Source organism: Aplidium turbinatum, chromosome 4, assembly GCF_918807975.1.
Source record: "Aplidium turbinatum chromosome 4, kaAplTurb1.1, whole genome shotgun sequence".
Lineage (NCBI taxonomy): Eukaryota > Metazoa > Chordata > Ascidiacea > Aplousobranchia > Polyclinidae > Aplidium > Aplidium turbinatum.
In genome coordinates, this window is record NC_137475.1 from 44,611,054 (window position 1) to 44,627,079 (window position 16,026).

The 16,026-nt window shown below is 39.3% G+C and overlaps 1 protein-coding gene across 1 annotated transcript; it reads right to left on the reverse strand.

The window, feature by feature from the left end:
* Positions 1-6,544: 6,544 nt before the first annotated feature.
* On the reverse strand, positions 6,545-14,112 carry LOC145769619 (uncharacterized). Its single transcript, XM_082581289.1, has 3 exons — positions 13,788-14,112; positions 12,755-12,920; positions 6,545-7,180 (listed from the first exon to the last, which is right to left on the reverse strand). Exons 1-3 carry the CDS (start codon positions 13,962-13,964, stop codon positions 7,008-7,010), a joined length of 516 nt encoding a protein of 171 aa, XP_082437415.1. The 5' UTR covers positions 13,965-14,112; the 3' UTR covers positions 6,545-7,007.
* Positions 14,113-16,026: the final 1,914 nt, after the last annotated feature.

Below are 16,026 nucleotides of genomic sequence, written 5' to 3' on the forward strand. Positions count from 1 at the left end.
ATAACAATGTTGAAAGGCTTACTAAAATTCGATTAGGAATAACAAATCATGTCAATTTTTGTCAAAAGTTAGTTAAAGCCTAATTAGAGGTGCTACGCAAAGCTCAAAGTTGGGGAAAAAACTATTCAATTAAGTTAGTTGGTGTGTATAATGTTTTTTGAAAGTGAGTGGAGGGACTGAAAATGTCTCAAATTTTTCCAACAGTCAACACAGGGCAAAGTAAAAGAGCATGTGACCTTCTTAAGGTAGGCTACAGTTAGAAAAAGAACTGCTACTGCACCATATATTTGGTGCAGACATCATATGTTTGATTGATGAAGGCACCATATATTAGAGATAGTGATTGATGCAGTATTCAAGAATGCAGCCAGGGTTACATAATGATTAGATAACGACTACATGATTACATAATTGGATCAACAGTCACCCGCTTCACGTTTATGTCAACAGTTTCCGAGATAAAGCAATGTGACCTTTATTAAACTCGTTGGGCTGGGTGGCACGGCCGTTGAAGGGGTAATGAGCGCATGGTAATGTTAGTGAAAGCTTGCTAGACTATCGTTTATCCCTCATCAATATCACCACAATTACAAGCCTACGTTTTATGGTCTGTCATAGACTTACTTTCGTTTTTGCTGTGAAGTTAATGTTGAATAAAAATGAAAAGTTTGAACCCACCACGAAAATTTTCTGCTTACGCCACTGAAGTTGCGTAATATTTCATTAACCTATCATACCTATCATTCATACCTATCTATATTCATCAACCTATCATATTTCATTTCGAAACATTTTGTTTCGTTTCGAAAGATCTAATTACCTTGCTTTGGCGTAAAATATCGTTTAGAGCAAAAGATGTTCGTTTTGAATAGCCTTATATCACCTACAGTTGCAATAATAGCAATTTTAAAATGCTTTTAGCTGAATTGCCTGATAAAACAGAAGTTTACAGGCAGAAGTTAAATAGCTAATCTTCACTTACAGGAAGTTGTGTAGATTCGAATGCAGAATAAGACCAGTCCTAGGCTACAGTACCAACAACAGTTCAAGTAACTGGACAGCAAGCTTTGGAAGCTGCAACTTCAGTTTTTATTGCTTGCCCGCTGCTTTCCTGATTGATGGTCACTATGGTTACATTGGTTAGTGTCCCGGTAGCTATGCCAGCCATCCCCTGCGATTGAACTGTCTCTAGCTTGGTGGTTCGTTTACTACTGAACGCTGAATTAAAACTTGTTTACTGAAAGGTATGTGGTCACTTGTCTGTACTGATCACCAACGAGCTGCCAAAAGTTTACTTTTGCATTTTTCATCATTTACCCACACTGGACGATGTGACTTTTGTTTTCTGGCAACTTCTGTTCTCTGGCCAAGAATTTCTGCTCAACGTTGCTACAGAACGATTCCATGGTCAAGTTATTAATGTCCACGTCTACACAAATGTACTGACCACGGAGCGTCATTTCACGCTTCAGTGATTATCGGTTGCTTTTACCTGCACAAAAAGCTAAAGCTTTGGCATGTTTTAACCCTAACCAACCTTCAGGCTATTGCCTGAAGTAAACTTTCACTAGTGTCCACTAACACGTAGGCCTATTTGTGACGAAAAAGATAGTGGCCTACCACTAGGCCTACCAGCTACAATAAGAGATGTACAATATATTACAAAACGTTGGCTTGTAGTCAGAACAACCGTTGGACCAGAAAAACAAATGCAGCAACACACAAAAATGCAGGTAGCCAATTAAAAAAAAACATTTAAATAATAAACAAATACATTTATTATTTTATTGTTGATATTTTAATGAAATCGAAGCTTTATTGTTCCGTTTATTTGTTTACTCGATCATAAATTCGAACGCTTGACCGAATAAGATATCAGGCAGATAATGGAAAATTGAATTTAACGTCAAAAATCGTTTCTCTCAATTTTTAGAAAATGTGCGAAAATCAGGATGAAAATGTACCCGGAACAATTAGCCGGAACAATTAGCCGGAACAATTAGCCGGAACAATTAGGCCTAAGCAAATTATTGTGGTTTGTAAACGCTTCACATAAAATTGTTACGGAAACTTTACCGATAGACGTAAAACGTTTGTAAAAGAAAATTGTCGGTTTACGTATTTATAATGTTTAATGTGTTGTTATCGAGTTGCAAACTACCTTTATTGTCTACCTTTGTGGTTGCCTGCCAGCTTGGAGCAGCATGCAAACTACGCGTTTATGGTATTTGCATTGTGTTATGATTCCCGCAAATTTTACACAAGATGTTTGTCTTCATAGTGATATTTTTGTGCCTTTTCTGTGCTAGACTAGTAGTCACTGTGCAGCACAATCCACATCGCTTTTTAGACTCAGTCTTCATTGAAAATGTTTTGCGCAGTGCATCATTTCAAGTAGTGTCTTCCCCTGAACTGTTACACAAAGTGGACAGAACTCGGTTGACTTTGTATCTTACAGCCATTGAGTGGCCGTTATTGTATGAGTGGAATTATTAGGTGTAGGCCTATGACTAAATTTATGGTAAAGTCGAGCAAATGCCGCTTTTGTGATCTCTGTCGTTATTTACAGTATTTTTTGTTGATCAGTTTAGGCAGCATTTTTCAAAGATAAATGAAGATGACGGAATTGTTCGTCACTTAGATTTAGCTTTGTCTGCATTTTTATTCATTGTTTGATCCATTAGTCCAGGGATTCTTAACCAGGGGTGCATGCACCACTAAGGGGTGCGAGACCTGTGCCTAGGCGGTGCGGGGATGCTGAATTATCAAGGTTTGTTATAATATGACGTAAGAAGCAAAGTTGTTTTACCAGGTTTCAACAAAATTTCGAACTGTTGGTGTCCATTACTTTTCAGCCAATCTTAGGAGGAGGTGCGAGAACCGGTTGGTAATTTCAAGATGGTACCGATAAGGCAAAAGGTTAAGAACCACTACATTAGTTTGTCTCACTTTTGGTGCAATCGAATAGTTTATAAATGGCGGGTCTACACAATAGCCGGCTTTTTGTATATTGTCGCAACGTCTTCAGATGTTGAATCAATGATAAAAAAGCTGATTTGTTGTTTGTCTTACGTGACGCCTGGCATTATCATTTTTGTTTTGCGTCCATTGCAACAACATACTGTGCAGTGCACGGTGAAACAAACATCTGGAACTTTTCTCATGATTTCATTGTTTGTCTTCGCAAAACCATTATTTTTCCAGTTTCTGTCAAAAGCATTTGGGGTCGTCGTATCCAGGCTTACACCCGGTGGTTGAAGATTTAGATTAAGTGGACGGGAAGGCAAGGAAGCCAATCTTCGTGTCCACCTTCAGGCATGCCTTTAAGTGTCCTGCCAGAGACACAGCCGCATGCTCTTGAGCGGTGTCGAACCGGCACCCCTTCGATTGCCATTCCAAGGCTCTCACCACTCGGCTATGCAGCCGACTATGCATTTGAGGTGATACATTTCCTCGATTGCAAGTTTGGTCGAAACACGAATGAGAGCATTTCCATACAGTGTTTATTTTAAAACTAGGTTCTTCATGTCTTTATCTAAGCGAAGATTTCTTATTGTAACGTTTTTTTGTCAATGGATATTCGCTCGTTGAAACAACTATTTTGAATAGTTTGTGGCCTACATAGCCTACTATTTTGATCGTGGATTGCTGTTCCTCGTAGAGCTGATAACCCAAAAATCTTTGCTATTATTGCTTCAAATTAAGAACCTTTGTGTTCACTGGCTTTTATATTGTTGCACAAGAAATAAGGCGCTTTGTGTTATTGAGGTCAAACCAAACAATGGAAAACAAGACAATGCGCTTCTTTCCTTGCGCATATGGATGCACGAAGCAATTATGAGCTTATGGTTGGTAACCGCAATGTAATCCATTTCACGCTTTGCTGGAAGTTAACTAGAAACAGCAAAAATTTACCAAAATGTTGAATTTACAAGAAAACCACACAAATTTTAATATCAAATTTAATATCATCAGATCGGCCTGGCAATTTTGAGAAAAGTTGAGAAAAACCAAGTGTATGGCGTTACTGTGCTTCTAGTAATCTAAGGAAGTATGAGGGAGAGGGAAGATCTGGCCCCCATTTGAGGAGCAAACTGTCAATAAGCCAGTCTTTGAAAAAGTTTTGAATAGGTTTTAGGCAACATAGGGCGAAGTTAAAATGAAGTGGGACCAGGCATTTTTTCTATTTATTTTTAATGTAAAATTTTAAAACGAAAGCTACAATAGTCCGCTTGCTATTTTTCACAGTGATATTACCACATTAGACACAAACTTTTGTCTGTGCTGATCTTGATTTTCACGTAGCAAGGAAATTTCTAAAATCCGTAAGTAGCGTCCCTATGCTTCGCAAACTCTCTATCTCCGCGGCTCAAAATTGATCTACTTGTTTGTTTTTCACCGCGTCTCAAATGATTTTTGGGGTTCACTTGTAATCCTTATCCTTCCATGCTCTTCGTTTTACAATTCCTTTGAAATTAAAGACTTTGCGGCCTATGATTGTAAGAATCAATGTCTTATAACAGAGGTCACCAACCTTTTTTGCATGCGGGCCACTTTGGCACTATGGAGGGCTGTAGTAGGCCGCACTAATAAAATTTTAGGTAGGTTGACTCTTATGCTAGAAAAGAACACATTTCGTACCCAATATCCAGTGTTACATCTTAGAATACCGCAGCAACAAAATTAGTCGAACAACGCTACTGCCAGGTCAAGCTCCTTTAACAACACTTTTGACTTCTTTAACAATGCCTAATAAACGAAGCCACTTGTTTTGAGCACTTATAGCGAGGCGTGCAGTTTCATCAGAATATTCATCGCCAAGCAAGAGTGGTGTTGTCACTTATTTCACAAAAGATATCTTGCAAAGCTTCAGTAAACAAGGAAATGTTTGACGCATCGCAATACAGGCAACAATAGTGACCTGCAAACATATCAGCGAAAAATAGACTCCAATAACAAGGAAAAAGAAACCAGGCACCATGAAACAAACGCTTGTGGAAATCACCGAAAAAACGTTTCTATCGTAACTCATGAACAGTGTTCCCTCTAAACAAGCAATGAGTTGGTTTTCCATCCTTTACGTGAGAGTCTGTAAAACGTCTTTCTTTGAATATATTTGACAACTGTCAATTGCGGTGCTTATCAGCATGGCAAGAATTGTTGATTTAACAACATTTTGCAACCTACTAAGCTAAATATTTTCATAATACAACCAGAAAAAGTCTTTAAATTTATATATAATATTTTGCCAGTTTGTTATAAATTGAGTTGGCATACCGACCTATTTTGCCCAAAAAAACTTGTATAAAGGGAACACTGCTCGTGAAACCCACACTAGTGTTTACATGACATTTACAAACTTAAAATAAGCAAACCTATACTCATAGACAATTTCGAAAACGGGCGTTTTAATCAACCACTGGGACAGTGTGAAATAACTTTAAGCAACCCCCACCTAGAACTACCATCTTATTGGTCGGTCAGTGGAATCGTATGCAAAGCGAAATTATGCTTCCCCGAAAGGATTTTTTACCTTCATGATCTTTAACTGTTCAAGAAAAGTAATTTTGATTATACTTGTACGCTGATACCTTCCGCGGGCCGCACATAACAGCGTGGCGGGCCGCATGCGGCCCGCGGCCGCCAGTGGGTGACCCCCGTCTTATAGTACATGCCTACAAAAATAGGCTACTTTATCGTATACCTTTGATAGCCTAGTAACTTACCCCTAGAATAGCTTAATTTAAGTGTTTCTTTAAATTAGTTGTATGAGTAATGTTTTCACTTCATGGGAATAGACCTACTGTATTTTTCTTAAAAATTTGCTAAGCAAATGGCCAAACGCCTAACCCTAAACCGGTTGTTGTTGTTATTGTGAATGATGCATGCGGCGTGCCCTATGCTATACAAGTAGGCTATACAGTAGGTTAGGTTTAAAGCAATGCGACTGAGCAAGCGAAAAAAAGTGAAAAATTAGAATAAAAAATTACATTTTTATTCTGAGTTTTTAGGTAGAGGACACGGCACTAAATACTTCCGGGGTCCTGCAATAATTTTGTCATCCATACTTTCATACCAGTAGAATCGTAGTCTAGCGACGGCCTTGGCCCAAAAAAAACATTGCTGGGAGTTCTTCTATGGACCTATGCTGTGCACATCGCACAACGTCTTCGGCATGCAATTGTGGTGCAGAGAAGTAGCCTATTTCGTCACTCGTCAATTACGTAGGTTCAGTTGATTGAGCGCAATGAGCGGCCGAATTTGTGCACGAAGAAACCTCAACATAAAGTGGCGCTGGTTCAACTCTCGGGGTGTGCGCTTGAGCAACGCATTTTCAGGACTGCTCTCCATTCAGCGACACCTAGTGCATTGAATAATGTACACATAACAACACTTTGACATTCCGAAATTTCACGCTGCCAATCTCGGTAACTGGCTCTGCGTCAAAAGCCTCTACAAGAATGCGAAACTATCAGGAATAACCTACCAAGACTTAGCCTGTCAAAGGATAAAAATTCAAATCAGCCAACCAAGGTATTGTTGTATAGATTTATTAGAAGTGATTTGGTGGATAGTTAACTTAGTTGTACCACAGAGATATAAAACTAACTGAGTTAACATTAATGACGCAGTTTGTTATAATGTCAGTGAGAAAGCGAATAAAGTGTGATCAGGAATGTTTTGCAGTAGCTTAAGCACTGGACTCTGGTGCCATATTGTGTCATAAGTAGCCATGTTGGTTACTAATATGACATCTACTACACACTATAAAGAAAGTAGGCTACAAAAGCTAAAATCCATTTATTTGGTGTTTTTTTACATTAATTGAAATAATGAGCATGTCAAATTTTTTAGGTTGTGTTTCAATGCGGTTACGTTTGATACCAAGCGTCATGGGAAGATGAGGTGTAAAGTTATAAAGGTAAATTATGGTAAACTATGGTAAAATAGTAGCAATGGTAAACTCCAAAAGTTTACACGTTATGCGTCAAAGTCACCAACAGGGGTCAGTATCTTGTGAGTTGTTTAATGAGATCTTTGTGCTGGGGAAACTTCTCAGTCAAATTTGAGCAAGATACCAACTGGAAATCTTCGTATTCGAATCCTGGAGATACTGTGTTGCTAACTAAAGTGTAATCCTCAGGTCCTGGATCCTTCGAACGAGCAGCAAAGTAGCATTCTGAGTAAAATAATCTTTAATGTTAAATGATTTAAAATTATGTCAGGAATTAAGATCAATTAATGAAATATATGTCATTGTAATTGATATATGTATAGTATATAATAGGGAGGGCCGACAATGCACTTTTTTTGTCAAATCACTTAGCAACTCGGCTCAGATAGGAGGCTTAGGTCACAAACAAACAATCTGAAAAATTTTTTTTAGATTGGGCCGCGGGAAAACGCCGCACAAAAAGTCAATATTACCCAAACAAAATTAAAAAAAACATATTTTCTTCTAAAAAAAAAAAAGTTAAATAATTAAAAAAATATAAAATATTCAAAACAAAGAAAACAGTCAAAAACAATCACAGAACGTAAACTTTTTTTGACTCAAAATGTGAACGCTGTGAGCGAGCAGCAGTTCGCGTCAGCAAGTTCATGTCTGCTGTCATGGCCGATGACTTCATCGCTTACTTCGGTGACGAGTTTGATTGCGCGCTCAACTGCTTGTGTGCAGCACGGAAAACTGTCAATCGATATAGAAACATCGGTCTCGACAAAACGCTCTGTGAGCTGTTGGATGCTGAAATTGCGTAGATTGGTGGCTCAGTAAGTTTCCGCTCGCTCCACCGGAGCAACGAGTTTGTTGTCAAATCTGTGTACCCAAAGTTTAGTTTCGGAATTTCGAAATGAAGTATTCCACCCGTGTACTCGTCCCTTTTTTTCTGGATCCGATGAACTGCGAGCTTACGCATTGGTTTAGACTCGTCATGTAAAAGGGCCAACACTACATTCTTCGGATGCGCAGCGAAGACGTTTGTTTGTAGGCAACTATCGACAACTTTTACTGATTGGCCTGTCAGATAACGAGTCAGCTTAATCAACCTAAGGAAGGACCGAGCAGCAAAGTGAATCTTCTTGTTTCGCTTGGTAGTAAACCACATCGGAGCCTGTATCTGTTACTGCTTCCTTTTGGCGGCAAGAGTTACTGGCCGAGACCATCAGGCCTACGTCCCTCTTATTGCTAATTACTCCGTTGGTAATTAGCAATAAGTATGCCGTTGGTCAAAAGCCTTATCTATCACTTCAATCAATTTATTTCGCAAAATATATTCGTGATTGTGTATTTTAGGTAGAAAAGGTGATAAAGACTCGGTTTTTGACCTATTTTCGCCATTTCTAGGTCAAATTTCTCACTTCACATTTTATTTTGCGGGTCTTCTTGCATTGAACACAGAATTTCATCGATTTTGTTTTTCCGTTTCTGTGCAAACAGTACTCCATGCACTTTTTGCACTACAAAGCAATTTGCCCAAATAACAAATTACCTTCCTAATTATTGTCTGCCAGCAAAGAATGACTCATATCGCGTCAAAGACCAATAACTCCCTACCCAGACAGCAAAATCGACGTTGAATCAATGTGAAAATGACGGATTTTGCTGCCTGGGTACCGAATGGAATTTTAGCGCCGTCGCGTTAACACAAAATGAAACCGCACGCTAATAGTAAACTGTCAATCAAGCTATTGAATATCAGCAAATTTCTTGCATTTCATAACTGACTGTGACAAAAGGTTTATTGTGAACTTTACAATTATCCGATACCAACATTATCGGGATTAAAAGTTGGGGCAAGAAAAAAAAGTAAAAGTCAAGAAATTTCAGGTTTCTAGCGTCACTGCTTCTATGTGAAATTGCTGAATTAGCAGAGGGCGAGACCATAGGGCGAGACCATAGGGCAAGACCATAGGACAGTTCCGTCGCAGCCAACGACCCGAATGCCTTTCGCATCAGTTCCTTGACTTCAAGAGCAGCCAACATCGTTTTGGCAATGTTGTTCCCAGTTGAACGCCCTTGAATGGAAACGTGGTTGATATATTCAGATCCTGGGTATTTCAGCATCACGTAGTGGGCTTGCATTGATTTTTGACGATAGCCAGTTATGCCATTCAATGTAAGGGTTTTATCCTTTCTGTCGTCAAAGTAACTATTGTGCCGAGCGAACTGGACGCGCAGTGACTCGTCTCTAAACGGAGCCTTTTTCGTGCACGAACGAGCTTGTTTTTGTCGACTATCATCGTCGGATTGAAATCATCTTTTGTGTCCAGTAATGTTGCGGTTGCGAAGGCAGCTGCTGCTAGACTCGGAATTCCATACCTTTCCGCCTCATGCGCAACTTTATGCAGATCGAAAGTATATCGCTCCTGCTCTTCTTCGAGTTCTTCTCTGCCGATCGAGCACTCTTAAAGGAAGCGCCTTCTGGGAGTTCCTTCTGTATTGTCGTCATCCGAGTCGTAAGTACATTCTTCGCGTTCTTCCGCTCGTTTTCTCGCTTCTCTCTTAAAAGCAGTTGCTCCTTCCCTAGTCCCTCTTCTTCTCAGATTTCACCGCCTCCCAATCCAATGAAACCAATGCGTGCTCCGCGTTAGTTCTTAACGAAATCAACCTCGCGTGAGTGCAGCAGGCAAAGACTGGCCTTCAATGAAGATTTCCATTCAGCTGTCTTTCTCGCCGTGATGTTTTTATTCTTCATCTTAACCATGACCCATTTCTTCAGAATCTTCTTGATCACTCCCTCACTCGTAATGATCGCCACTGTGGCGAAATCGTAGACACTAACTTGTTTAGTCGTCATTGCTTCCGCCAATTCGCGCAGCTCCATTTTTTTTTTGTAATCTTAGATGTCCTCCGTCTTCATGATTTTCTTCTTTCACTGGGGCGTAACTTCGGAGAACGTCACCACTGGTGGGGGGTAATATCCCAGAAATGGGGTGATTTACTGATTAGTTGAACCGTGTTGCGCACAGGCCCGGATTTATGGGGGAAGATGGTGCAGTTGCTCCGGACCCCTTTTGAAGGACCCTCCGACATGAAAAAATGTGATATTGTGTTATTATAGTTATTTTCTCTCAGCCATCTGAGCTATCGGGGCGGACAGTCACCTTTGAAATTTCTGCAAGATGCCTCTTTTTTCTTTCAAGGTTAATGTTTAGTCATAAGGTGGCGACTGAGCTTGGCGTAAAGGCATTAGCAACGGTGTGGGTGACTTTCGAGTTACCTTGTAAAGTTTTACGCGCCCTCGGCGCAAAAACTTTTTTGCACGGGCCCCCGATCTAAGAGTGCCCCGGGCCCGCATCGGTTAAACTCGCCCTGGTTGTGCACCGTCTTCCTGGCGTTCAATTAAAAAATGGTTTTCGATTTCGCCATTTCCTCGACAAAACTCCCAAGAAACTCGAGTTGCTAAGCGATCAGTTAAGACGGCGGCCCTCCCTAGTATATAATTATCACATTATTAAATATTATAATGAATGGGCGGTGAGGTGGCGCAGCGGATAAGCCGTTGACTTTCCAATATTGCAAACCTGCTGGTTCGACTCCTGGCTTGTTGGTGATAAACACCGCTCACCTCTACTTATTATTCAATCGCTATCTCAGCTTGAAGCAGATTGCGCATCAACATGGGTTAAATGTATCCACGAGTCACGGTTGTTATCCAGCTCGCCCAGTGTCGTCAAATTAAGTTTCGTCCATGCCTGGATGTTGTCATGTCATCGCTTGGTGGTCTGCCTCGTTTTATCTTTCAGTTAACTTTACCTTCCATGCAGGTTTTACTGATTCCGTAGTTTGATCAACACATTACAAACGAAGCAATTTGGAAAAGGATTGCAGTACAAGATAGATGAGCGAACGACTTAGCAAAACAAAAGATGAGATTCGTTAGACATATTTTGTAGGGATCGGCAGGACAGCTACACCAATTGGTTATTGAAGGTATGGTAGAAGGAAAGAAGTGCAGGGGAAGAAGGAGACGAACATGGGGAGATGACGTAATACAGTGGGCTGATTTGTCAAGCATCGGAGAAACAAAAAGAGTAGCGGAAGAACGTGACTTGTGGAAGAAAATGACAGCCAATCTTTGGATCGGAGACGGCACGTGATGATGATGAACAGTTTTAGAATTTTTGATTTTATTGTTGCTGCAATTGGGTGTAGCTTCGTTATAGGCAATATGTCTTTTATTATCATGTGGTCAAGTAGCCTTTTGTTGGTCATGCTTCTCATGAAGTGATTTTGGAAAGTAGTGAGTCTTTTTATTGTTACGGAAGTCCAGTTTACACATTCCAGACTGTATAGCACGACCGGTAAAACGTAAGTGTTAAAAAATTTTGGTTTTAGTTTGATTGGGGGTCTACTGGAGGTTAAGATCTGTTTATTCTGTTCGAATACTGCTCAGCCTAGATGATTGGATGTAATAAATTGGGTGGGCATAATTGCCAAAAGAAACACGATTGGCCACTAGATCTCTGGCCACCCTATTTTCCTCATAGTGCCGAATGCTAATACTACAATGAGAACCTTATCTTTTATCCCCAACACTTGAAATCAAGTATGTCAGTATGACCACCTTTATGACCACCTTTAGCCTACTTTATATTAAATATTAGATAATTATTATAAACAATTGTTACATATTATGTATACATCACTTATTGTATGACCACCTTTAGCCTACTTTATATTAAATATTAGATAATTATTATAATCAATTGTTACATATTATGTATACATCACTTATTGGCCGATATTTAAATTGTATTAATATATCTGGATTTGAGATTTGGATTGGATTTGAGATAATTTAGTTTTTAATTCAATTCGAAAAACCAATTCTGTGAGTGCTTAAAATATGTCTTGATACAGCCACCGGTTGCAATAAAAATTGTTTGCATGTGACTATTTTGTAACACAATTTCTATCGCTGATTATGTCGTTAAAATATATGACAGCAGGTTTTCCAAGTGCTACCAGCAGAGGAGTCATGGCAAAAGGTTAACAATCGTCCGCCCAGATAGTTCAATTGGTTAGCGAGTGACTTCGTGAACAAAAAAGCTTCCAAATAAAGTGGCGCTGGTTCGGCTCTCGGGGTGTGCGCTTGAGCAATGCAGTCTGAGGACTTCTCTCCATTCAGTGGCACCTAATGGATGAAATAATTCTTCCGCAACAAGACTTCAGCAGTCTGAAAACTTCACTCTTTTAATCTCGGTGACCAGATCTGTTCTGTCAAAAGCCTCTACAAGTATGCGAAACTACCAGGAATAACCTACCAAGGCTTTGTCAGTCCGAGGATAACGATTTAAAATCTAACCAATTTATTTGTCTTGCATCATAAGTCGCAGTTGGATTCATTTATGGGAATCTCTATTTTAAGATTGAGAAAGCTTCTTTGGAAGCTTGATCCTGGCAGTATCGCATACTGTACTTGTAGAATCTTTGAAGCAGTGACGCAGGCTCGGTCACCGAGATTGACAGAGTTAAGTTTTCGATTGTTGAAATGTTGTTGTCGGGGCAGTATTCTCTCCACTAGGTAGTGTATTCCCAGCCTGGGCCTCCCTATTCCCAGCCTGGGCCTCTCAAATTTGAAGCATTTGTTCAGGTTTCAACTTGTAAACAAAAAGTCTTATCATTACACAATACACATGACCTCATAACGTTTTGATGAAAAATATTGTTAATTATTTCCAATAAAGAACTTATTTTTATTAGCTTTATAAACTTTTAACACATTTCCTGCTTTTTTACTTGCCCCACCTTTAGGCACTATTCCACTAAAGCGATGTTTTTCATGTGGACCAAGATGTACTGTCGTCAGATTTCCTGTTTTGCTGTTTATCATGTAAATCACGACCGGCTTTCCGTACAGATAAGTCCAAACTTCATCAGCCTTCAAAATATGGAAAGCAGAAAAACTATTTCCCTGTAAAGAAACATTTAAGATTAACAATGGAGATTTATTTTTCACTTCTGTTATTATTGCAACTGATGGAAAAAATAAAGAAAAATAGAACACGTTGCTTAATGCGCAACTTAATAGTCCAACCAACTTTATGCTTTTAAACAGAGAGAGAGCAGACAAATTTGATTAAAGTGATATTTACAGCTCAACAACAACTCTCATAACTCACTATAAAATCTCACAACATAGAAAACTTGGCGCTTCATTGCTTCCAACTCTTGACGAGAGGAACTAAGAAGCAACAACGATGATGCTGATGATATTTAGGCCTACAACAAAAAGTTTAGAGAATTCTTGTTTTCCGTCAAGTCATGCCAGAGTTGGTTGATCGCCCAACTTTGTACACTCAGAAACGGCAAGTTTAAAAACTTTGTTTCTGCTCGGGATATGCGCGTAAGCAATTAATTTCAAGGACAACTTTTCAAGCAGTACCTAGCCGATGAAATATTTACAAATAATAACACTTTAGTAAGTACTTATGCAGTGCTGTATATCGGCCAATAGACATGTCGTATCAAGACTGCAGCTCCTCCCTTACTAAGGACCACTGTAGCCGCCATTGGTAGATAAAGCTTCAACAAGAAGCGAAAAGCTTCCTCTGGCAATCTTGGTAACCAGCCCTGCATCAGGGTGCAAAGTCTCTACAAGACTGCGAAACTGCCGGAACGATATTATGTTTTCAAAGAAGCTTCCTTAGTCCGAGAACAAAGGTTCCCACATTTTATCAAGCAACAAGCGCCGCGTTTTTTGGTTTTATCTACTTATGACATAACAAAACAACATCCAACGAAGTTGCATTTGTGAAACTGCAACATTTTGTTTCCTCACCGGCAAAAGAAAGTAAATAGTTGTTCCGTAACTTCTAGTTCCACCTTTGAACCGTTCTGGAAGTTGATTGGTGGATTCCTTACTTTTGTAGATTTCCTTATAGTATCCCCCTTCTTCGTGTGGAATTAAATTCAACTCGTCTATCCAGTACTGAGCATCTAATTTCTGGTTTTCCATTTTAGTCAATGCTAGCAAGCTACAAAGTCAATAATTATCTTCACAGGATTTCCATCTGTTTAAATGCACTTTAGTTGTTTGAGTTCAGAGATGGGCATCCGCTACTTACATAACGCACTTGGTATTCATACCTATTCACATTAGCTTACTTACCTTAGCCTAAGAAAACTTTAAATAAAAACTTTTAGGAGTATTCTCAAATAGCGACCTTAGTATTTTAACCATTTGCTCGTTCATTGGCATGTCTTAAAATACAAAGTTATCATTTGCCTTTAAAACTCCAGCTGTGCTAGCTGCAGACATTTACCGCACTACAGTTCAGTCTAGTTCTTCATTGGTCTAAGCAGGGTCGTAGGCATTTTCTTCCAGAGCAGCTTTTCTCGCCCGATCGAGTCTACCTCTCCAATCGAGAACATTGTCCAACCACTCTGTTCTTCTTCCAGGTCTACCTTTTCCACAATCCTCACCTTTAATAGCAGTCAAAACCAAAATATCTCACCTTCTTTTCTAATGGCCATATTTGCGGAGCTTTCTCTCTATGACGTTCGTCGGCATACCTTCACTTTCCGGGTTCCAATCTTGTTTTTCACCCATTCATTCGTGCGTCTGTCAGTCCAACTCACTCTCAGCACTCATCTCCATAGACACATTTCAAAGACATTGATCATATTCTCCTTTAGTTTTCTTAATGTCCACGTTTCGCTTCTGTAGAGCGTATAACACTCCACAATAAAGTTTTTGCTCGTTGTACTTTAAGCTTGTTGGTAATGTTTTGACTTCCAAAAATTGATTTCCAAACATTACGTCTATTTTTAGAATTACAATTGCTGAATCATTGTAAAAATGACGGGTTTGGCTGTCTGGATTTATGAATTACAGGCTTAGACAATTGACCGCAGAAAGAACTGAAGAAAACAGTTCACATTTAGCTCTAACAACTGAATAACAATCAGACATTTTTGTCTGCCTGAGAGTAGCTCATCGTTCAATTAGCCACTGTCCTACTCTAGTTTGAAAACAAGACAACCTTTGTCGAGTGTAACAGCTGACTTCCGGCTGCACTAGAAAATTTTTATAGAAATCTTTGATTACGTAGCTAACTGATGCAATTTAACAATTAGCTTAGCCAACGTGCACACTGCTTCCAGCCGTCTGTTGTATCTTGGCTAGCGTAATAAGCTGCTATGCAGTAGCCAACTAAAACTTAAAGTCAAAGGATGTTATTTTCGGGCCTACCCTATTCAGTGTTTCTCAACCTTTGTGGTTCACGATCTCTTTTAGGTGTTTAATACAGCCTGCGACCCCCTTCCTGCTCTCTTTTCTATAGGTAAGCTATAAAAATTAGCACAAAAATACATTTCAATAACATTTAATTTCAAAGAACTGCTGAATGTCACAGATTTTAATGTTTGGTGTTTCAAACCGGCCTCATGGGGTTGAAAAATTTTTAAATGCCTGCTTTTGTGATTGGCAGGGTATGGGATGGAATGGAATGGAAGACGTTTTTTTCCATCTTCCATCCTGAGATTTTCTTCCATTTCATCTCCATTCCATCTTAGAAATCTTCCATTCCATCTCAGAAATCTCTTCCATCTTCCATTCCATTTTCACATTTTGTGATCACCGCGTTGAATATGCCACAAATAAACCTAAAAACCATAGGCTAAATTTAAAGCTAAAAATTTAACAGCAGTATTTTCCTAAGGATTACGTAGGCTACCGTTTGGTGTTAGAACTACTGTAGAAGCGTAGATTGATTCTTTAAATACAGAAAGAAACAACACGTAGCAGAGTTAAAGAAACTGTAGTAGTAGTCTACGTTGGAGAAGATAAAAAAGTAACGAAAATACTTGAGAAGTATCGCGGACAATTGGTGTAATAAAAACACAAGTTAAAGTCATCATCATCGGATGGTATGGTTGAAGCTAGTCTTGCGTGAGTTTTACAAACAAAAACACTAGTAGGCTACTGATGAGGGGCAGGCACAAAAAATTACATAAGCTGCATTGTATGCATCAGTAGCTTAATGGCAAAAAAAAGAAAAAAAAACACGCAGGAAATT